Source organism: Pholcus phalangioides, unplaced genomic scaffold (genome assembly GCF_987345545.1).
Source record: "Pholcus phalangioides strain wild (caught in Gottingen) unplaced genomic scaffold, Ppha-v1.0 ptg000022l_1, whole genome shotgun sequence".
NCBI lineage: Eukaryota > Metazoa > Arthropoda > Arachnida > Araneae > Pholcidae > Pholcus > Pholcus phalangioides.
This window is the reverse complement of record NW_028301615.1, coordinates 3,230,140-3,253,393: the sequence shown is the minus strand read 5'-3', so window position 1 is coordinate 3,253,393 and position 23,254 is coordinate 3,230,140. Positions and strand designations below refer to the sequence as shown.

Below are 23,254 nucleotides of genomic sequence, written 5' to 3'. Positions count from 1 at the left end.
GACGATATAAATAAAAAGTTTAAATCAATGTTATTGCATGGATATCCACCTCAAAAGTGAATCTGGCTCATTATTTTATATTTAATTTTCTGGGCTGGGTATCTCTAAGTGAATTCAATATTTCAAAAATCAAAAATTCAATTTTCAAAATTATTGATGTGGCGGAAAACCCCACTAAATTTCCACATTTCTATGCTGAAATTGGCAATTTTAACATTGATCTCTATAGGGATCCTCTGGTGTTTGTCCCTCAGAGTAATGCTGATGATTATTATGACGTATATTCGAAAAACCTCATTATATATAATATTTAATGCCTTTATAATGGTTTGTCACTTTTTCAATCCTCCCAGTAATTGAATAGCTGGTCAATTATAAATTTAAAGAGATAAAAATTATTTATCACTGGCAAATGACGATTGTGCTTTAACTCAGAAGCATGCTCTAATCAATTTTTTTCCCTTTCCAAATACTTGGAACAATAGAAACACTTTGGTTTTCTTCATGTATTTTGAAAATAATAGAAATTTCTAAGAAATAGAGCATTATCAAAAATCATATTCCAAGAAAAATGTAGTACCTTTGTTGTTTGGCGGTAGACTTTTTTGCCTCACTTTCTGTTTGAGGAGCAGGCAAACTTTCAAGATTAGGAATGGAAGAACTCTGTAGTAGTAAGGGAAAAAAGATGTTACTTGACTATTGACTAACAAGCCACTTAAACTGAGAAGTTATATATGGCATTTCTCAGTAATAAGGTAGAGATTCAAACAAACCCATATTTTTTTGTAGACAACATTAATAAAAACTAATGATAAGCAACAATTAATAAGATACTGTTGTCCGTTGTGTATCCATAAGTAGTCTTAAAAATTTGAGCCCCGAAAGTTTGAGTTTCCAGATAATTTTAGGCACTGAAAATTTCCTTTTTTCTTTTTTGAGAGAGACCCCCTCTTTCTCTCTTTTTTTTTTTTTTCCTCAAAGAACTCAGCTTCTTTGGGTTTTTTTTTCCAGGAATACCGAGTAGTATGTACGTATTGTACTAGGCTGCCCCCGGCTCTATAATGAATATACGTTTGCAGATAGTGCAACCAGAAACAACAAACAGATCAAGAAGCTGTAGAATCAACTGACGAAGATATCGCATTAGTAGAAATGGAAAAAATTGTTACAAGCGTAAAACCGGAAATGAAAAATGTATTTCAAGCTGCCATAAATAATGTGATGCAACAAATGTCCCTAGCAACAGAGATTTGAGAAGTTTTTAAGGCAATAGAATTTAATTCAAAACATGTGGAGGAATTTGGAAGAAAGATGGAAAATATGAGGCTACTAATGGAACAAGTGCACAAGGAAAATTAAGAAATAAAACTTGAAAACAGAAATCTGAAGCAGGAGATGACAGAGCAAACTTGGAAACACAAAGTAAGAAAAACAATACAGAAATCAATGGGATCCTAGAAACAAAAAATGAGAATATTTTTGAAATAATAGAAGCAGTATGAATGCAACTGGAGATTCAAGAAGCAACTGAAATAGAAAATGGCCATTGAGTTCCGACCACAAACGATAATAGACCAAAACCTATAATAGTAAGATTTCAAAGAGAAAGATCAAGAAATATTTGGCTGCAAAAGGGAGAAATCTCATAGCTGATAAACTGAACTCTTTCAAGATACTAAAATATGTGTTGATGTCACCTTTCACAGAAAAACAAGATATATGATGAGACAAACAAAAGAAATACCATTACAGGTATGCTTGGGTGAAAGAAGGCAAAGTGTTCCTTCGGAAAGATGAAACCTCTAAAATAATAAGAATGAACACAAGACCAACTACAAAAGCTTGAATCGAATGCAGATGTCAACAGAAAATGAAGACTGAGAGCTCAACACAGAGCCCATATCCGTTGGAGGAACTGAGTAAGAAAAGAGGATGAAGTAAGAAAAATTCTCCGTACACCCAAGGCAGAAAATAAATCATTGACATTTCTAGTTTTAAACATTCAAAGCTAAAGAAATAATTTTCACAATTCTTTTAATATTCCTCAGAACTCTAAACAAACCAATTGATGTGATATGTTTAACTGAAATATGGATTGGAAATGAAGAAAAATTTAATAATGAAATCATAAATTATGAAGGTATAAATGAATATTATTCATATATCAATTGTAAAACATACAATAGATCAGGAGGTGTAATAATCTATATAAGAAATGATATTGTATCAATACAAAAAAAAGGAGTAAACTTAAACTCTGCTGTGGATTTGCATATAAACTTTCCAGATTATAACATAAATATTTTGCTCTTATATCGATCCCATTCATACAGTATAACCCAATTTAACAAAGAACTAGAACTATATCTAAAAAAATTGAAGACCAATCTAATAATAGTTGGAGATATTAATATTGATTTATATACCAGAAATAGTACAACATCACAGTATCTTGATATATTGGCAACAAATGGATTATTTCCGTTACATGAAAAAATTACAAGAAAAACAAACACAACACAAACATGTATTGATCATGTTTTTATAGATCAAAATAAAACTCTGCACAGGAATTTACAGTCTTCAAAACCAAGATTACTGATCACTATCCGGATTCATAGACTTTTTGCAACAAATCAGCAGTGTTGGTGAGGAAAGTAAAGATATAAAAATTATCAACTATAAAAAATTCAAAAACTATTGCAACCAAAACAAATATAAGCACTTAATGGATACTGTAGCACTGAACTCAAACTTATGGACTAACACTGTGAAACAAAACTCAAAAAAGAATAAAAAAAATTGGATTAATGACAACATATTAAAATAAATAAATTATAAAGAAAAACTCTATAAAAAATACATTTAAAAAATTTAAACAGAAGTATATTAAAAATAACTTCAAAGAACTGGGAAAAATAAATGACTACAATAGAAATATATTAAATAACAACATTGTACATAAGACACTGCCAGAATGTCAGAACCCTATGAACTTGGCCAATAACTTCAATGATGACTTCATTAATAGGAATTTAGATACTAATGAACAAAATAGTTTTTGCATGCACTGTATGGAACAAAATAATTAGGGACACGTAAATTTCGCAAAAAAAAAATGTTTTTATCATAAATTTCGCATTTATTCGCAAAAAAAAATGAATAAAATATATTTTACAAAAAATAGCATATCATAGGCCCTCTGCTAAAGTGAATTTTCTGAAGACCCCTCCCCCCCAGAAATGCTTACTCTCGATAATTTGAACCAGTTCTCATTTTCATGAGGGCCCCTCTGCACTTGGTTTCTGGGCCGTGCTCGGTCAGACCCATGCATTAAGACGACACTGGTTGGATGTCATGTGTGTACAGTCAAATTATTTTAACTCTTTTCTGCTGCTGTGTCTTCAGCAGAATACTATGCCATTCATCAATTCCAACATACAGTAGTCTCGTTTATCCGACATTCCGTATTATCCGACATCCCATTGCAAAAAAAAGATAAAGCACCAATTGTTGTTGAGCTTTCAGAATTTTACATAACGACAGAGTTAAGGCTCTAGAAACTGCAATTAAATACATTGAGCAACAAGAAACTACATGAATCGACATAATGATGCTGCAAAGATGGGGAGATTTGGCAGCAGAGAAACGGCACTCGTCATGAAAGCAGACTACGATCAAAAACATTTTTAAATCATCACAGGGCTGAATTTTTTTAAGCACTGTATTTAACTTCAAAATATTCTATAACAGAAAGTTCATTTTCTCACTTAATTTTTTGCTGTTTTGCTGTAAACATAATTATTAGGTTCGTAACGTGCAAAATTATAACATAGTTTTACGTTTAATAGGCTTTTCCTCAACACCTCCGTATTATCCGACATTCCGCCCGCCCGTTTATGTCGGATAAGCGAGACTACTGTACTCATTTGTCAATTTTTTTTCTCGTAAAAATGTCCTTGACATTTGAGCCCAAAAGATTTCAAATCTACTAACTTACTCCACAAACCACGTGCGAATGGAAAGTTTGGTCCTTCCAAATTGTCGATTAACATAATTTTCCCCTACAGAACTCTGAAACAAAAGTCAACTGAACCCGTATTTTAGGAGCTAGAATTTCATTGTCTAGACTTATTTTTAAGAAACTTATGGCGTAATCGTCATATTTATTGAGAAAAGCAGCAATATGATATTTGCTCAGATGAATGACACCTTTGAACCATGACTTATACTGTGATACTTTTTTTTCTTTTCGGTAGCTTAAATATGCACTGTTCATTTTTCTTGAGTGCAAAAAAAGTTATCTTCATCTTGGCAACCACAGTTAATTCTGTCTTTGAATTCTTTAATGAATGCGTAACCCACAAGATTCACTTTATGTGCCCAGCATTGGTAGTGCAAAATGTTGTCACCAAGAAGTGTTTTTAATAATTTGAAGCATGCAGTCATGTAACGCACAGAGTCTGATACTAACTCCTTTATTTTCGTATTTAGTTTCGTATTCCTTTAAGGTGTTAATTATAGCTTGGAAACACACAGAAAAATTAACAATAAAATTTAAATTATCGAGATTTCGCAAAAAAAAAAAAAAAAAAAAGTAAAAATTCAAATTTTTGCATTTATCACATTTATTTTGTGAATTTCACATTTATCGCAGTTATTCCTTATATACGAAATTTACGTATCCCTAAAAATAATATATCAACCAACTCTATGTATTGTGCTGAGATAAATCAAGAAGAATTGAAACAATTAATAAGGGACCTAAAGAAAATAAAGCAAGTGGTTATGATGGACTAACCCCTAAAATGAAAATTTCAAAATACCACCTAAATACAATAAAAAATTTAATTGATGATTCTATTTTGAATGGTATCTTTTAACATGAATTAAAACTTTCTCGTCCCTCCTATATATATAAAGCAGGAGATAGAAATGATTTGATAAATTACAGACAGATAAATGTACTTTGTTTTTTCAAAAATAATTGAAAAATGTGTTAAAAAATTACTTCTAAATTTCCTAAATAGAAAAAATTTCTTCTCTTCTAATCATCATGGATTCCAAAAACAAATAAAAACACAGAAATGGCAATATTAGATCTAAGTAACTATCTAAACAATGGGGGGGGGGGTTCAATAATAATAAATATTCCATAACTGTGCTCCTAGATTTAAAAAGAGCATTTGACTTCATCCATCTGGAAATATTAACAAGTAAGCTATTCACAATAGGAGTCAGAGGAAACATGCTTAAATGATTTGAGTCATAAAAGACAACAAGCAGTTAGTGATTCAGAAAGAAATTAGTTCTTTTCGAGAGGTGAAGAAAGGAGTACCTCAAGGATCTATACTAGGCCCAATACTATTTTTAATATATATAAATGATTTATGCAATCCGAAATTAAATGGAAAGTTGATAACCTTTGCTGATGACACAGTGTTTTACGTAGAAGATACAAATACAATAGATTTAATAAAAAAAGTAGAAAAAAGATGATCTAACAAAAATTAACCATATGGCTAATAAAACATAAACTAAAGCTTAACACACAAAAAACAAAATGCATTTATATGAAAACAAGAAAATGTATCTCAATGAAAACATACATCTAAAAATACATAATCACTGTCAAGATAATGGTGATTGCTATTGCCAAGAAATAGAAAAAGTTTGCGAGTATAATTATATGGGTATAACAATACAATGGAACTCTCACTGATATTTTAATCAAAAAAAAAATCAGAAAATATGCAATAATCACATATAAAATGAAAAACTTAATCAATGAAAAATTTTTGAAAGAATTATTTTATATCATTGATCATTTTTGTCGCACCACGGTTATTTTCTGCACACGAGGGCTAATTAGACCGGGACCTACAATTTATTGCCGATTCCGAAAGGCAGGCTTGTTTCTTATACTCATCGAGAGGTTGGTACGCTAACCCCTCGATGGGGGCCCCCCTGCGGTAGCAATTTTTTGCTGCGGTCAAGTCGCAGTTTTTGAAGAATTATTTTATGCATGGATTTTTATTCAATCATTATTTATGCAATTTATGTCTGGTGTGGAGCATACTATGACAATATCTGAAAATTAAATAGCATGAATAACAGAATAAGATCCCAAATAATAACAGATAGTACGAAAATAAAGTGTCACACTATATCTTTGAGAAAAAACTACTTATATAGAATGATAAAATTTTCACAATTAAATGAAAAATATTTAACAAAAAAAATCAAAATAGAACCACAGGTAGATACAATAGAGTGTACCAGGTATCAAAGCCTAATAAAACACTATAAAAAGAGCTGTTACTGCAGCCTCTAAAGTTTTAAACTTATTTTATACTGAAAATCAAATTGACAATGGAAAAAACATGAATCATATACTATTTGACTTTGTTAAAAATATTGATTATGAAATGATTCTAACAAATACTTTGTAATCAGATATAAAAATAGTTTTTCACTATGAAAATACGAGAGAAAAAAAATTGTAAAATGACAAAGGGATGCATATGTGGTTTTGATTGTGCGTATAAGTGTAAATAAGTGCATGTATTGTATATGTATGGTTTGTAATATACTAACTGAGATATTCACAATAAGTAATTTAATATATATAACCATGATTATGACTCTCAAAATGAGTAATCTAATATTTTAACATATAACGTAATCGTAAATATATAAATAAACATACAATATAAGAAGTCTAATCATTATAATAAGCTTTTGTCTGAACCATGTGTTTATAACTCCCTTTAGACCAGCAGAAAGGACTTTCTAAGTCAATTGAGGTAACGAAGTGTATGTATTTATGTTTCTACTTATGTGTACGTTTGTATTTGTATTATATGTCTGTGTTTTTCTGATTTGTTTATTAAAAAAACTGATGTAATAAAATATTAGATTCCCATGAGTGGACATTGACAATTTTAACATTTGTCGGGTCGCTGAGAAAGAGGAGCAAGTTTGACTGTTTTCTTCATAATGGCAGACAGTGGCATTGTTCCTTAACTGCTTATGTAAAATCATGGGAAAAGCAGTTGAAAGCTCTCAGTGTCTAAGCATTGTTTTACCACCAATACCATCCCCAAATCTTCTCACTTGTTCATCTTGGCACCTTTATCACATTCTTTAGTTTTTGAAACATCATATGGCATCTATATCTTATACAAGAATAAAAATTTATTGTTTTTTGGATAATTCAAGTTTTTCAATAATCTGTGGTGGCCTTGGTTCTATCCACCCCGGATGATCGAGACTCTACTGTACAAAATTTACAAACAAATGCACATTATCACGATTGAACACTAAAAAAGCTATTAATTAATACTGTGGAATTTTGATAACTGAAGCGGATGTCAAGTTAGTGAGGTTGGCTTGATCTCACAATTAATTTGTTTTAAAGATCATTTATAATATCTATATGTACCTACTGCTCCATTTCGTCATATTTGCAAATTAACAAAAAAATTTGGTTAGCAATGTTCCATGAAAAGTTTTCCTGTTGAGAATAATCCTGAATAAGGTGGAAAAATAATTTGATTGTCAAGAAAATTGTTATTTCTGAATGAACAGTACAATTGTTTGAAAAGAAAACTTTCACACCTCCCTTGAAAATTTCTAATGCAACTTTTCAAACCACCTCTCTCAAGCTAAAAAATTTTTGATGTCATCCACACTCAGCTGGTGAAGTTTTGTTTCCAAACAGCAGAAGAGTACAGGAATTGACCCTACCTCGAGGTGCAAAGAAAAATCTTTGACAAAAAAATGAAAAACAAAAAAACAGTGGCACAAAGAATTATTGAAATGTACGAGAGCAGTGTCATAAAAATTTTTGGAACTGGCCAAATGCAAGAAGAATTTCTAAAAAACTGCTGCAATGGCACACACATAATAATCTAAGTCAATTCAAGCAAAGTACATCAAATCAAAATAATCAAAAACATTTGATTCTTTTTGTAGCACTGTGGCCATTTTCTGCATACAAGGGTGCAATGTGCTTTGCAATCAATCAATCATTATCCATGTGTCATCAGTCATGTAACAAAAAATTCAGGTATATGTCATTTTCACTTCAAAGTATGGAAGACAAATGGCAACACAAGCACAACACAAAACAAGAATAACTCTGGCAACATAAATGTTAGGGCTGCACATATACACATACATTCCTGCATGTACTAATTCATTAGAAATTCCCCCAGAGAAATGTTTATAAAGTTTATAGAGTGTTTTAAGGTGTATGTATGTTTAGATAATTATATTCATGTAATCTCACTGTTTTTGTTGTATACCTCCATGCCAGGAGATTCTGACAAGGATGAATCTGGTATCAAACTCATGACACCTCTGAAGATTGCCACCACTATGACAGGTGTAGTAGCTAGCGTACCATATTAAACTACAGAGGTACTTCTCGAATTTGGTGATAAATTCATTCCTGAAAGTTACATCACAAATCAAACTTCCCAGTATGGAATAATACATATCCTGTTAATATGTTCCATATCCCCAACAATCAGAATGGGATATCAGAGATTTTTTAATAACTAGGTTGCGCCCTTACCTAATCCCAAGGAATTCGCATGGCACCCCCCAAAGTCCTATGGCATGATGGTTGGGAATTGCAGTCCTATTACTATTTCTTTACAATATCCCCAAAATACCTTGCACTATTCCCGACTGATTTCATGGCATCCTAGGGCATGTGTAGCAGATCAACATTTGAGAATCATTGAAGAAGAAGAGTATCATCAGCACATCATGTAAAATTCAAACTTTACCACAATTTCAATTATTTACTTTCCTTGTGTTTTGAAACTTACTTTTTGATTCATGATTGGACACTCCTGTCCAAATAACTTAAATGCAACATAAGAAACTTGAAAAATATCAGGTCTTTTCTCTGGTTCTGGTTCAAGCATGTAACCTGAAATATTTTGATAGTATAATACATTATAATAATTTCAATTGATTTAATATCGTCATCTGACTGGCTAGACATTGGCCATGACACTGTAAATATGCAGGGTGCATAGCAAACAGGGATGCAAGTGCCCCTCATCCATTTTGAAGCAGCAAACTTTCATTTTTGGAGCAGAAATTTTGAAAATAGAGCAGAACAAAAAACTAACTATATCTGCAATATAAGGAGTAATTTTTCTGTGAAATGCCAGAAGTTTTGCCAAAAATGGTTGGAACGAATAATTCTGAATAAATTTCCTTCACAAATTAAAGTCTATTTAAATTTTTCCTGAAGTATCATCTGTCACTACTAAAACATGCATTACTGAAATGACGAATAAAAACTATTCAAATTAAGCACCATGCATACTGAAAACCTAGGCAGCAAGAATTTTTGCTGCTTCAACATCAAAATGGTATTCATCCTTCTATAGCAAAAACAGTGTGTGCAGAATATAATAAGGGTTTCTGTGAAAAAGAGTTAGCTTCTCACAGAATTTAAAGAAATGATTAAATTTAAAAAGCGAAATGCAAAAAAAACAAGAAAAATATAAAAATACCTTATTTACTTAAATAATTTCTCAACATAATACACTGAAGCGCCAAAAAAACTGGTACACCTGCCTAATATCGTGTAGGGTCCCGCGAGTACGCAGAAGTGCCACAACAGGATGTGACATGGACTCTACTAATGTCTGAAGTAGTGCTGGAGGTAATTGACACCATGAATCCTGCAGGGCTGTCCATAAATCTGTAGGAGTAAGAGGAGGGTGGAGATCTCTTCTGAACAGCACGTTGCAAGGCATCCCAGATATGTTCAATAATGTTCATGTCTGGGGATTTTGGTGGCCAGCGGAAGTGTATAAAGTCAGAAGAGTGTTCCTGGAGCCACTTTGTTGCAATTCTGGACAAAAACAAGAGAGGGTGCAAACATTTCATCCTCTCCAACATGTTTTGGAAAGGTAGGACATTTATATATAATAGGTATCTCGCAGAAGTTATGCAAAATGAGCATGCTCCTAGTACAAACTCTTTCCTTTGACCATTTTCAAGAACATACCCTTCCCCCACCATTGCAGGGGCAGACCGTGAGGTCATATTGGGCACCACTCTAGGAGGGGTACCAAATGGAGTTGAAAGGTTGAATGTGGTCAGTAGCGCCAAAAATAGGTTCTGAATGGGTAGAGATTTTTTCTTTGAGCTGCCCCTGTTCGCCAAATCCGGATTTTCACGATGTGAAATTATCACAATCTGCAACCGCAGACGATAACCTCACAACCGCATAGTGGCTAGATGACAAAACTATGGATATTTTAGCTGGAGATTTTACAGATCTTGTTTTTTTCCCAACGATTTCCGAAAAAAATTGGTAATTTAAACGAGTAAACCAATCCCCTTTTTGATTCTTTGCAAAAGTGCATGTGCAATCTTGTGGGAAATAATGTAAATTTACACCTGCTGTATATTGTCTTTGCTGATATACTGTCGTTGAATGCAAGTTGGTACCCGCAAAATTACAGTTATTTTTAGAGTATGTAACCCGCAGGAAAAAAAAACTCTCCCCGAAATCCAAAAATTCTGCATATTCATTCAGTGACTTTCATAGCCATGCAATAATAGTGCAGGACTTTGTACTTCAAAGTAGTAGAATTACTTTCCAAGATCATGAGATAATGCAATTATGGTAGATGTATAAAAATAATGTAGTGAAAAAAATTGAAGTTTCCCCTTCCGTACCTTTTTCGGATAGAACGCTTCCAGTGAACTAAATTTTCATGCTTCTTTTTCCTAAATTCTGGGTATTTGATGCACTACACAGTGCATTAGCTGTACCTCCGCAAACCACAAAGAAATGGTGCAAATGCGCAGGGGTTCAGCACCTTGGTGCACCATGTAGCAAGAGAACCATTTCGACACAGTTTGGCACAGCTCTTGCACCCCTGGGTATGGCAGTTTACTGGCAAACCATTGATCTGAGAAGTACACTTCTGATTAGGATTTAAAAAAATGTGCAGTACTCAGATATGTCATTCATGTTTCAAAGGGTTGTATAGTTATTAAAACAAGAATTTTAAACAGTTCATGTTGCCCCAAAACCTAATAAGAAAGTTGTTGCCCTGTCTCTTCTGATTGCCAACAAAAAAAATTCCACATTTCTAAGCGCAATATTCGCTGAGATATTCAAATTCGAGAAATGGAGGAAATGTGGGTGAAAAACAGCATTAAATGCCAGTAAACCAGTTTTTTTCGTATTTAACACTGTTTTATAAAAAAAAATTTCCTACGTTTTTTTGAATGCAAATATCTCAGCGAATATTGCACTTGTAAACATTTAATTTTTTTGTTGGCATCAGGAGAGACAGGGCAACAACTTTCTAACTGGGTTTTGGTTAAAAGTCAGCACTTCTGTTTTAATAATTATACAACCCTTTGAAACATGAATGACATATCTGAGTACTACATGTTATTTGAAACTTTTTCTAATCGAAAGTATACCTCTCGGATCAACAGTTTGATAGCAAAATGTACCATACTCCCGTTTGCTATGCAACCTGTATATACACTCATGTCCATAAATTAAGGATGATTCAGAATCACACGGAAATCGAAATCCAAAGTAAAAATTTCCCCTGTAGAATTATCACACACATCTGCAAGAATGATATCCAATTTCAGGAAGCCACCAGATGATGCCGATAGTACGTCACAATGACGAGAGTGTAAGAGGGGGGTATATAAGGAATGGTGGCAAAGTAAAATTGTTCACAAGAGTTCTGTAAGGCGCTCAGTGTCATAAGCGAATAGTTACGACACAGAGGATGCATGAGGATGATTTTTTACGTGGTAGAATTATCGGCCGCCTGGAATGTAGGCGTACTCAGATGGAAGTATCCGAGGAACTTGGAATTGCCCAAAGTGTCATCTCTAGGATTTGGCAACGATTCCAAGATAACGGAAATGTCAGTAGACGTTACAGTACAAGGTTGCCCCCGAGTTACAACGCCGAATGAAGACCAGTATTTGCAGTAACTGACAAAAGAAGCAGACAGAGAACACCATCCGACCTGTCTCGTCAGCTATCTGCAGCCACGGGTACCACAGTTTCAAGGCAAACCGTGTACAGACGTTTGGGAGATATTGGTCTATATGCTCGCAGGCCTGTCAGATGTGTTCCGCTCATGGCAACTCACTGTCGTCAGCGATTAGCCTGGAGTAGAGAACATGCAATGTGGACATCGTCACAGTGGGCTTGTGTGATGTTTTCCGACGAGTCCAGGTTTAGCTTGCAGTCTGATTCACGTCAGACTTTCATATGGAGAACGCCAGGTACTCGTTGCCACCAAGACAACATCATTGAATGACAACGTTACGGTGGTGCAGCATTGCTCGTTTGGGGTGGAATTATACTGGGTTCCAGAACAGATTTGCATGTTCAAACCGGAACCATGAAAGCCCAAATTTATCGGGACATCATTCTGGAACAACATGTACGGTTGTTTAGGGGTGCCATGGGCGCAGAATTTGTGTTTATGGATGAAAACGCCCGTCCTCACCGAGCAAACATCGTAAATGAATGCCTTAAATCTGAGGATATAACCCGTATGGAATGGCCAGCATTCTCACCTGACTTGAATCCGATAGAGCATGTGTGGGACATGCTTGGCCGACGAGTTGCAGCCCGTCAACCACCGCTTACATGTGTACCGGAACTTCGGAGAGCATTGCTTACTGAGTGGAGTGATCTTCCCCAAGATCAGATCGATAATTTGATACTCAGCATGCCTAGGTGTTGTACGGACTGTATTTCATCGCATGGGAGGCATACAATGTATTAACCATCATACCAACCATGTAATAGTAAGTTTTTGTAAAGGAGATATTTTTTACAATTGCTCCAGGGAGCAAAAATCGTAGTTTTTATGAATGGTATCATACATACACCATCGTTTTTGTTCTTTATCTTTTGTTTAATAAATGGGCTTTATGAATAAGTAACGCTTGTTTTGTTTTTGAACCTTTATTTGCCGGAGCTGGCATTATCCTTAATTTATGGACATGAGTGTATGTATCTGTATGCCAGAGGTGAAGGGCACTGTCCATATTTTCAATGTTAGAATAACACTATTAATTCGCTGTACTTTTGTTACATTATACAGACATATAGGACACTAAGATCTATTTCGATAAGTAACAGAAATATTCACTTTCTAAAAGACATCATGTCACAATAAAGAAACACAAAAATCTCCATTAAACTGCTCTACTGTCAAGTTTCATTTTTGTGACCTGATGCTCTTCACCTTCGGCATACAGATATAAATTAAAAATAAAGGTTTATAAGCTGCACAGAAAATATTTGAACTGTTAGTAAAATAAATACAGTCATACTTGGTTAATACAAGTAAAAAAAAAGTGTATTAACAGTTGGTTTTAACAGTTAACCGCAAGTTGAAAAACATTGCTCTAGATAGCAACCATAAAACGGCTATCAAGAATATAATAATTTTCAAGTTAAGAAAGAATATTTAAGTTAATATAAAATAAGGTGGGACCAAATATTTAAAACAAAAAATTTTGCTTTCTCTCACATTAAAAAAAAAAAAGTTATCAGGTACAAAAAATAACTCAATATTTGGGATACTAAAGTAACCATATCAAAAATGCTAAATGTAATACTGAATAAATTTGATTTGGTTCAAAAACTGACAGCGGAAAATAGCTCAATTAATAAAATAAATTATGGATACATACTTATCAAGGAATGAATATTTTTTGAGTAACGAGAATTGTCTGGAATGGTGAAATTTCCGCTCTGGATCGCCAGAGCACTTTCTCCAAAGGGTAACGAGAAAAAACATAGTTTGTATAGCAAGCAGCCTAATGCCTAAATATGAATGAATAAAAGAGATTACAAAGAAATCATGTGGTTGTTACACTTTGAGTGAAGAGAAATTCAACTTTTTAAAAAAAACAGAACTAACCCAAATATCAGCTTTGGTACTAATTGTTTTCCCACAATACAAGTCAACCATCTCTGGAGCTCTATAAGCAAGAGTAGTGTACCTAAATAAATGTAATGAAAATTTTTTTAAAAAGTGGTAATCACCACTATAGCATATGAGCACTACATTTCACAGGTAAATTATTATTACCATCATTAATATATATATATTGTAATGTCTATGAATTTCTAATTTCCATAAGATTCAAATTCAACCCATCCAATGTTTGACATAATATTACATTTGCAATTCCGTGGAATAAATAAAAACGATCATTTTTTTGCTTACCAAGTGTATGTATTGATTTGAGATAAAAAAAAGTAACATTGAGAATTTTTTGTGAGAGTATATAAAAATATGTTTTGACTCGAAAAATTTTTCCCCGTTTTTTTCTCTGCTTGTCTTTGCTTGAGGGGTTGTATATTAGAATAATTTGTCGAAAGAGGGAGAATTTGAAACTGACTAGTGCGTTATAAAATTAGAAATAATATCGAGTACAATATGCAAAGGCACTGAGTTAATAAAATATTGGGAGAGGGGGGCATTAAACCCAATATTTCTATAGGTATTATCAAGATGGTGGCAAATATTGAGTGGGCTAGGGCTCATGGACCAGATACAAGTTTACTCCTTTGTTAATTTGGCACTATATAGTTTACTAGCAGTTTATTTGGCATTATATAATTATTTGTCCATCATATTATATATTATACCCAATAGTTCTTTGACAAGATATTGCGATTGAGAATTAATTTTTCATTTTCCATTTGATATGTGTTTTAAATTGCTATTCCAATTAGTATTTTCCCTACTAATTGCAATAGCCCCTACAGCTGCTTAAATATATAGCATTAAAAAACCCAGCGGAATTCCACTAGGTCCCCCCCCCCCAACCACTGATTAAAAATGACTTTTTCCCATCTTTACTCATAGTTTTTTGATGGAATTATTACATTTCTTTCAGCAGGATCTAAAATTTTTTTGATTTGATGTTCTTAAAGTATAAACATATCTTTAGCAAACATGGTGTTCATGAAATCAATGGATATTATGCCGAGATGAACTTAAGTGTCATTTCTCTCCACCAGGATATATGTATTTATTTAATTATGAGAAACTAGGATGTTGCACACTGTGAGAGTTGGTATCAAAGAAAACCAGTTCACAATAAAAAATTGTGAAACTATTGAAATCCACCTAAATCAGCATATTGCTTAGAAAGAACATCACTCAATTCAATCCCTACTGAATGAATGAACGCAAGAATCCCTACTGTGAATACAAATCATAAATGACACACAATTTAAAAACATCTCGGTTCATAAACTTACTTTTTAATTTCTTCTTCGGTTTGAGTAACTCCATATGATTGAGGATTTATAAACTTTGAAGTTGCGCTTCCAAAATCACACAAGACATAGTTACCACTGTCACTAAGGAGTATGTTTTCTACCTGAAAATGTTTTAATGATTAGTGTTTTTCTTTAAGGAACAGCTAAAAAAATATCAGTTGTACATATAATGAAAGCAAATAGACTTTACAGGTGCACGACAATGCTTAGTTACAGTTAGAGCCATTTTAATTTATGGGGTACACCCAGATACTCACTTTGTGGTTTAGCTGCAACATGATTTTGAAAAGTCAATTTTAGGAATTGCAACTAGTAAAATTTGGTCTGTAATTTGATTTTAATTCTGAAAATGGGCTTGCAAATTAGAGGTATGCCATAATTAAAATGATAAAATCCATTAGATTTTTTGATGTAGATGAGACAAATATCGAAGAACGCTCAAATCTATTTCAACATATCTTACAAATACAACGCCACAACAGCGAAATGCCCAACAAGGTGGCTGAGAAAATATGGGTGGCTGCCCATAACAAACATAGATGTCATATATTTGAAAAATACAGCAACCCAATTAAAAACACAATCACAAAATTTATAAACAATATATACACATGATAAAATATTATACAATGCCCATAAAGAATATTATGGTTGTCTTATTCTAAGTATGGATAGCTTCTCCATTTACCTCAACACGTTTATCGTATTTCTTTTTAAACGTGTCAATTGTGTTACAACTTACTATCTCTGGGGGTAAGCTATTCCATTTATTAACAACCTTATTAGAGAAAAATTCCTTGCAACACTATAATCTCGCATTGTCCCTTACCAATCGATACTGGTGTCCTCTTGTAAAAGCAGTCGATTGGCGATGTACTAAAAGTTCATGGTCCATCCTATCCATCCCGTTGAAAATTTTGAACACTTCGATCATATCTCCTCGACACCTGAGTTCATCTAATCTAAACATATTAAAAAAAAATGAAGTCTCTCTTCATAACTCAAGCCCTGTGTGCCAATAAGGACACGCGTAGCTCTTCTCTGCACCCCTAATGAGCATCTTTAGGTAATACATCGGTAATGTCAACAGAATTTTAACCAAAGAAAACAATCCTAGTGAATCCAGGATTGTCATATTTGTAAGGGATACTTTGAATTCTCATATTTTACTTCAAAAGTTTTTACAATAATACTTCTTGTCAGCTGGATCTTGACTGCTTTCGTTAAAAAATATTATCAAGCTCTTCAGGAAAGAAAACACCAAGCTCACAAGAATCAATCAGAAGTAAACACAGAAGTAAAGGGTATTAATTAAATTTATTTCATGTAGCCTAAATCAACGAGATTTATTTATGAGTTTGGATAATTAATTCATTCAAAAAATAATTATTTCACTGATGGAATTTAGAGGTTCATTTTTCTCTTATCCTTCCAAAGAAAACCCTTATACCTATTTTACCTATGTTAAATTTCTCTCTTCATGTGATTATTTTGTAGAATCAATGAATTGCAGAACAATATGAGATAGCAACTGAACAACAGATTCCTGCACAATTAGCTTTCTTTTCTCAAGTGCATAGGAGACTTGCATAATATCTGGTTTTGAAAAATAAATTCCGTAAATTGGTTAATTCATGCTAGGTAAAGGCTCTAAAACGGGACCTAGAAAGGATGCTTTTGGGACAATTCTGATTTGAGAAGCAACAAAATTATGTTTCATCAGAAATATTCAGTGACAACTTCATAATGCAGCTGCAAAGCAAAGGCTGTACAAAATATGTAAAGGCCTATGTCTGTTATACATATAAATATATATTCAACAAAAAATTATATATATATATATTACAAGTGATTCTAAACACTAAGATTTAAGACAAAATTTTTAAATCTCTCAGTTTTAGATAAGCGTATGCCTTGCACATATTAGATGTGTTCAATAAATATTCATTATTAGATTTCTATATTTGTTCCAATAAAAAATATAATTCTAATAGGTATGATAACAAAAGTATGGAAGCATAAGACAATATTTCAAGAGCAGCATTACTTTTAAATCTCTATGAATAATTGGAGTTTGACACTGGTGAAGTCTAGCAACTGCTTCACAAACGTCACAAAAAATCTGCAAAACTTCAGCTTCAGAGAAACCTGAATGCAAACGTTCATTCATCAACTGCAAAACATGGCCTGCAAACAAAATTTTACAGTGTTTGTAATAATATATATATATCTAACAGTTGAGTACAAGAACACTATTTTCCAAAAAAGTTTAAAAAAAAACCCAAATCATAATCACATACCTCTATAATAATGCATCAACATAAGAACCTCATGAACGCCACTGCCAACTGGATTAATACTGGAATCAACATAGCCAATGATATTTTTGTGCCCCTTGAGACTACTCTGAAAAAAACATGCTTATGAGAATTACAATCTGTAACAAAATATATTATTTCCAAAACAGTACAAATCACCAGATTTAAAAATATATATATATTAAAATGCAATACAATTCTCTGCAAAGACGTATAAAAACCTACAGCAATACCTTTAAATAGAGAAACTGATAATTTGTCATGAATACCATATTATATACTGTAAACCAGGGTAACTTTGGGCTGAGGGTGTAACTTTAGAACATTTCATGATGTATTTTTATGAATGCATATGAATAAATAAAGTCCTCAAAATAAAATATGCCAAAAATTGAGACACATTCAAAGCAATCAAGAAAAATTTCAAGGAACGCAGTCTCTTGTGTAGAATAAAATCTATTATGGGAATTTTTACCACAGAACATTTTTAGTCAGTTACTAGTACTACCACTTAACCGTACATGCACCTCATACGAATTCCTCTATGGAATTTCTAATGAATAATTACATTCTGGAATGTGCATGTAAGTGTTGTGAACCTAATGTAAAGTTCGTTTCTGTGTAATACTTGTTATGTGTAGTTCTGTCACCTGTCATCAATTTTTCTAACTATGAGTGAAGTGTAACGATTGAATAATAGTGCCGTTGTAGAGGCCTTATGCTCTCTGTAGCGAGACCTTTTAAACAGAGATCGACTTACATTTGTGCCTCAAAGTTGGGAACCACAGAAAATTAACTTTAGCCGAATTTTTTAGTCAGCTGAAAGCTCACTATGAAATGAATATTTTGGTTTGGGCATATAATCTTGTGATTTGTATATGTGCATCATATAAATTACATTTTTCCACTGCATTTCTCGCTCTAAAAATGCTACAAATTATGTTACAATTTCTGAAAATAATTTATTCCATGGACTCTAAAAATTTTTACATTTGCAGAAACTTCAAGAATGAGATTTTTGTTTCAAATACCTTGCACAATCCCTGTTCAATCTCGAGGAACTTAGAGTTCTATAAAGTTTGACACATTTGCAGGAAATCCCAGCACTTACTTGTTTCAATTTAATTTTTCATTGAAAAAAAAACTTGTGAAGCTCTGAGATACCACAAGTCACTATTCAGTCAATCACTATATGGATTCACTATTTCAGCCAATAAATACTGGAAAATGCATCAGATCCACAAGGACCGACAATGTTTACTATAAATGGCAAATGAAAGTTAAAGCAAACATTCTTTATGACATTTCAGAGACACTTCTCCCTTACATCTAAAACAAATTTCTTGGGGATTTCAACTATTACAAGAAAACATGAGTAGGGCTACATTTAGCCAGTTTACAAGATGCCATTGAGAAGAAAGTCAGCTCCCATTTGTAACAATGCAGAAAGTAATGATAACATTTGTATGGCATTTGATATTTTAACAATTTCTGTCACCTTAGACTAGTAAAGTAGAACATTACACACTTTTAAAATTTAAGAGTATTTCAAAGTGTGTAAAAGATGAATAATTTTTTAAGTGAATTAAAAATTTCTTCTGAAGGAGATGCAATGACAAAACATAATAATCTATACTTACAGCAATTTGAATTTCCCTTTTGCAAACAGCAAGATCATGGTCACTGTTCACAAACATTCTTTTCAAAGCATATTTAACATTGTTGGAACCTTTCACAAGAAAGACAATGGCAAATCCACCTATTCAAACAAGGAATAATCACGAGATTTGTCAACATTCATAATTTTTATTTTATATTACACATAATGGCAGACAGTGTAGCATTAAACAATGAAAGGGTATAATGAAGCCCCCTTCCTCCCATATACCGAGGGGCCACCGGTGAAACCAAAGAATATGTGGCATATACAGACCCCTTTCTACATCATGATTGAAGGTACACAGAAAGTGATGTATTCCTGTACTCAAAATAACTTGAAAGAAAACAAGCTTTTTTTCAGTGAAGGAACTAATAAGGTATTTATTTGCAATAAAATCTCTTGTGGGGGGAAAAAAATTTGTCTGTAAAACATGGGTGACAGTTAATCAGGGGTTTGAAATGCGTACTTTTCTTATATAAGGGGAAATTATATTATTTGGGCATAAAATAGAGCTGAGACTGCATCTGAGGGATGTCTGTTAAGAAGGATTTCACTGTACTGATATAACAGTACTTAGGGGAAAAAATAAAAAATAAGTAAAAATAAAATTAACTTATAAGTAGTTAATTAAAGACTTTTTGATGATTAAAATTTATATATATTTATTTATTCATGTCAAGCCACTATGTACAAAATCTTATTAAACTTTCTGCACTTACCTTCAGCAATAACATCCTCAACAGTCACCATGAAACGCCCAACAGTAAATACTTTGCCAATGAAAGTACTGGGTTCTTTGCTGCCCTGATCCCGATTATCAAACCTTGAAAATAGCTTCTTCATGGTAGCAGATAAAAATGTAAATGTATACTATAACATTAAATATATCATCACCCAAACAGCCACCTGAAAATTACAATTTTTGCTTTTTCATTTTGAAATTTCATGGTTATAAAATCAAGATTTAAAAAAGAATTTATGACAACCAAAAATAGTCGAATCTGAAATACTTTTAGCAAAGAAATTATTTTTATAATAGGAAAAAATTAATTAGTACACTAAGAACTGTTAATACGTCAGGGTCAGACAATCCCAGGTGTGAGGCTGCCCTATAATGTTATGTTGGTTCAAAAAAATTGTTTTGCATAATTTTTTTACGTGCAAAATAAAATACAGCACAAGTCTGACATAATGAAAGCACCTTACACTGGGTTTTCCCTATAAGTACGTTTTCTGTGCTACGTGAAAATGCTGATCGGTTAAAAAACCTGAATTTCAGGTTCATCATTTACTGTCCCAATGAAAGTGATGAATACAAATACAACGCCACAACAGGCAAATTGCCCAACAAGGTGGCTGACTTAAGAACATCATGGATCCCCGAGCCCCTACCTACTACTGCTACACCACACATGCACCCCCCCCCCCCCCGTGGAACCCCCCAACGAATCGGTACATGCGGGAATGTGCGTGTACGTGTAGTGCAACCTGACGTAAAGTTTGTTTCTGTGTAATGCTTGTTATGTGTAGTGCTGCCATCTGCCACCAGTTTTTTTTTTCTAACTATGAGTGAAGTGTTATGGTTGAATGATTTACCGTTGTAGGACTGTTGCTCTCTGTGGCGAGACTTTTTAACGGGGAGATCGGCTCGCATTTGCGCCTTGAAGTTGGGAACCACAGAAAACCAACTTCAGCCGACCACCACTGTGGGGTTCGAACCCGGATCCTCGCATCTCGAGTCCGGCACTATAACCACTCGACCACCACAGCGGCTAAGTAGTGAATAGTGTACTTGACTGAAAAAACAGAATCGGATCGGTTTACCTACTTGTCAACTAACACGCAAGACAATTACAAGACATGTGAATGGCCCTTAATGTCTGCATACATTTCTAATTTTAAAGTACTTGACTTAAAATTTAATCAACTACTTGAAGCGTGTAAACAGGTCTTTAGAGAAAACAGTGTGCACTTAAAAAGAAACAGTGCTTATAACAGAATCCCTATTAGGTGTGATTTGTAATGCACTGTTAATGAGCTAATGTTTAAGACATGTATTGCTTACAACCTTATTTTTTTTTACTTTTTTTCGGCAGTTTCCTTACTAGGCTATTGGCACTTTTGCTCCTGGTTGATGGTCAGTCTTTTTTTCCATTGGCGTTCCCAATCCTTTATGATGTTTTGTTTGTTATTTTTTATCATAATTTTTTTTTTTTTTTTTTTTTTTCATTTTAACTGCTGTAGTATAATCCTTTTTACAATTTTTTTTTCTTCTTTGGCAAGAAAGACGACCAAAAGCACGACAATTTCATTGTTGGTGACTTCTGGTCATGCTTCCAGATGCGTTTCTCGCTAAGAAAAAATCACCAACACATATCCAAAAGGGGTTATACTACAGCTGTTCCTAACACTCAAATGGTTTTCTGACAACTGGTGATAGATTTAGTGAAAAAATGTTTTTTTTATTTACTGTTCAGCGACTGACAAAATGTGCTTGCTTATACATTTTTACCAATTTCTTTCAAAACACAGTGAAAATAAAACTACTTCTACTGATGGAGAAGATAGAATTCAACACTTTCTTTATAAAAGAAAAACTTCAAAACTGTCAAAGCCTTTAGCCAAAGCACATTTCCAAATGTTTCATTCATTTAGGTATTCGATCATTTAATGTTTCAATGTACCATATCAATTTAGTTGTGTGAGAGAAAAGTATAAAAAATCTCTGAATATACACATACATTTCAACCTTTGAATTGTTTAAACCCGTTATCATAAATATCCTAACGTAATTGTGTTTAGACTCAGCAGCGAAAAAAGAAAGAGTCTCGGGGAAATACTCACATTCCGTCGCTGGAAAACGAACTTGGCAAATTTATTTCGCAATCATTTGAATTTAATACTTCACTGATAAATATAGATCAATTGCAGCGATAGAGTACTAGTACTGTACATATTGTATGTACAGGAGGACCAATCAGTTCAGTCTCCGTTTTTTTTCGATAGGGACCAAAGCTGTGATAGGGACTCTCTCGCTTTGACACTGCAACCAGCCCCACTCAGCTTCCGCCTTTCATATGTTTTTTAAATGAAACCGTCTACGCGAAATATATACAGAAAACTATGTATTTATTGTGTATTTTCTATCATTATTTACCATCGAAAAATTATATTTCGTCAATATCGGTGATAGTGTCATGTTTATATAAAGTTTGATCACATCTCGATGAATTCGAAGTCAAAGCCGTCATGAAGCGGTTCTAAACACGAAAAATTTATTCAAAAAAATCGCGTGTATCAGTAAGGTATTTACTTCCAATGTTTTCTTATTCATCAGTAATCCTATTTTCTTCGCAATTTTAGAATTGCGGTTCAAAATTATTAATTGTTTCCTAATTCATTAAGACATTTATAACTCGCTCGCTGTAATAATATAGTTTTTGTACCGAATGTAATTTTAAATAGCTGGAAATATTTGTCTCTTTTATTTGTTAATTTATCTATAAATTGTCTAAAATGTTGGCTACGGTTCCATCAGTGAGGTGAATGCCAGTTCGGTGACGTACAATCGTGTCATTCAAAAATGATCGGAAATTTACATATTTCCTCACACTGAAAAACAATACAACTGACCATGTTTTTCTATATGATTTGAGGCGGAACTTGTGAACATATCCGTTTTGAGATTTCTAATTATCATAAGTACTCAAAACAACCAATTACAAATCTTGGTGTTAGAAAATTGGTCGCCAAGTTGGCATTCACCTCACTTATGGAATTTTAGATCAAATGGGGTGGCAAGAATGGTGTTCGTTGAGTTCATTGTCAAGTTTCAAATATTACTTCTATTCTGCTTCTTCACTTGATAGGTGTTTCACAAAAACGGTGTTCAGACCCAGGATCATCCTTATAGCACCATAGCCACCACTGGACAAAGTGATG

General features: G+C 33.3%; 2 protein-coding genes across 4 annotated transcripts in view; one reads left to right on the top strand and one right to left on the bottom strand.

Moving 5' to 3' along the window:
* Positions 1–22,323, bottom strand: part of LOC149069356 (uncharacterized) — a 43,022-nt gene extending 20,699 nt beyond the window's left edge. For both annotated transcript variants that reach the window (XM_089250176.1, XM_089250177.1), the window contains exons 1-10: positions 22,157–22,323; positions 20,032–20,218; positions 19,293–19,411; positions 17,635–17,740; positions 17,382–17,521; positions 15,314–15,435; positions 13,962–14,043; positions 13,732–13,864; positions 8,841–8,944; positions 581–663 (exon numbers count right to left, since the gene is read on the bottom strand). In XM_089250176.1, the coding sequence (XP_089106302.1) occupies positions 581–663; positions 8,841–8,944; positions 13,732–13,864; positions 13,962–14,043; positions 15,314–15,435; positions 17,382–17,521; positions 17,635–17,740; positions 19,293–19,411; positions 20,032–20,155 (1,013 nt within the window). In that variant the 5' untranslated portion in view covers positions 20,156–20,218; positions 22,157–22,323. The remainder of the gene's footprint in view (positions 1–580; positions 664–8,840; positions 8,945–13,731; positions 13,865–13,961; positions 14,044–15,313; positions 15,436–17,381; positions 17,522–17,634; positions 17,741–19,292; positions 19,412–20,031; positions 20,219–22,156) is intronic.
* Positions 22,324–22,552: 229 nt separating this feature from the next.
* ash2 (Set1/Ash2 histone methyltransferase complex subunit ash2) overlaps positions 22,553–23,254 on the top strand; it is a 31,174-nt gene continuing 30,472 nt past the window's right edge. Inside the window, exon 1 of one of the 2 annotated variants that reach the window (XM_089249637.1) lies at positions 22,553–22,617. The gene's annotated coding sequence lies outside the window, so the exon portion shown is untranslated. The remainder of the gene's footprint in view (positions 22,618–23,254) is intronic. The other variant, XM_089249638.1, reaches the window with a different exon arrangement.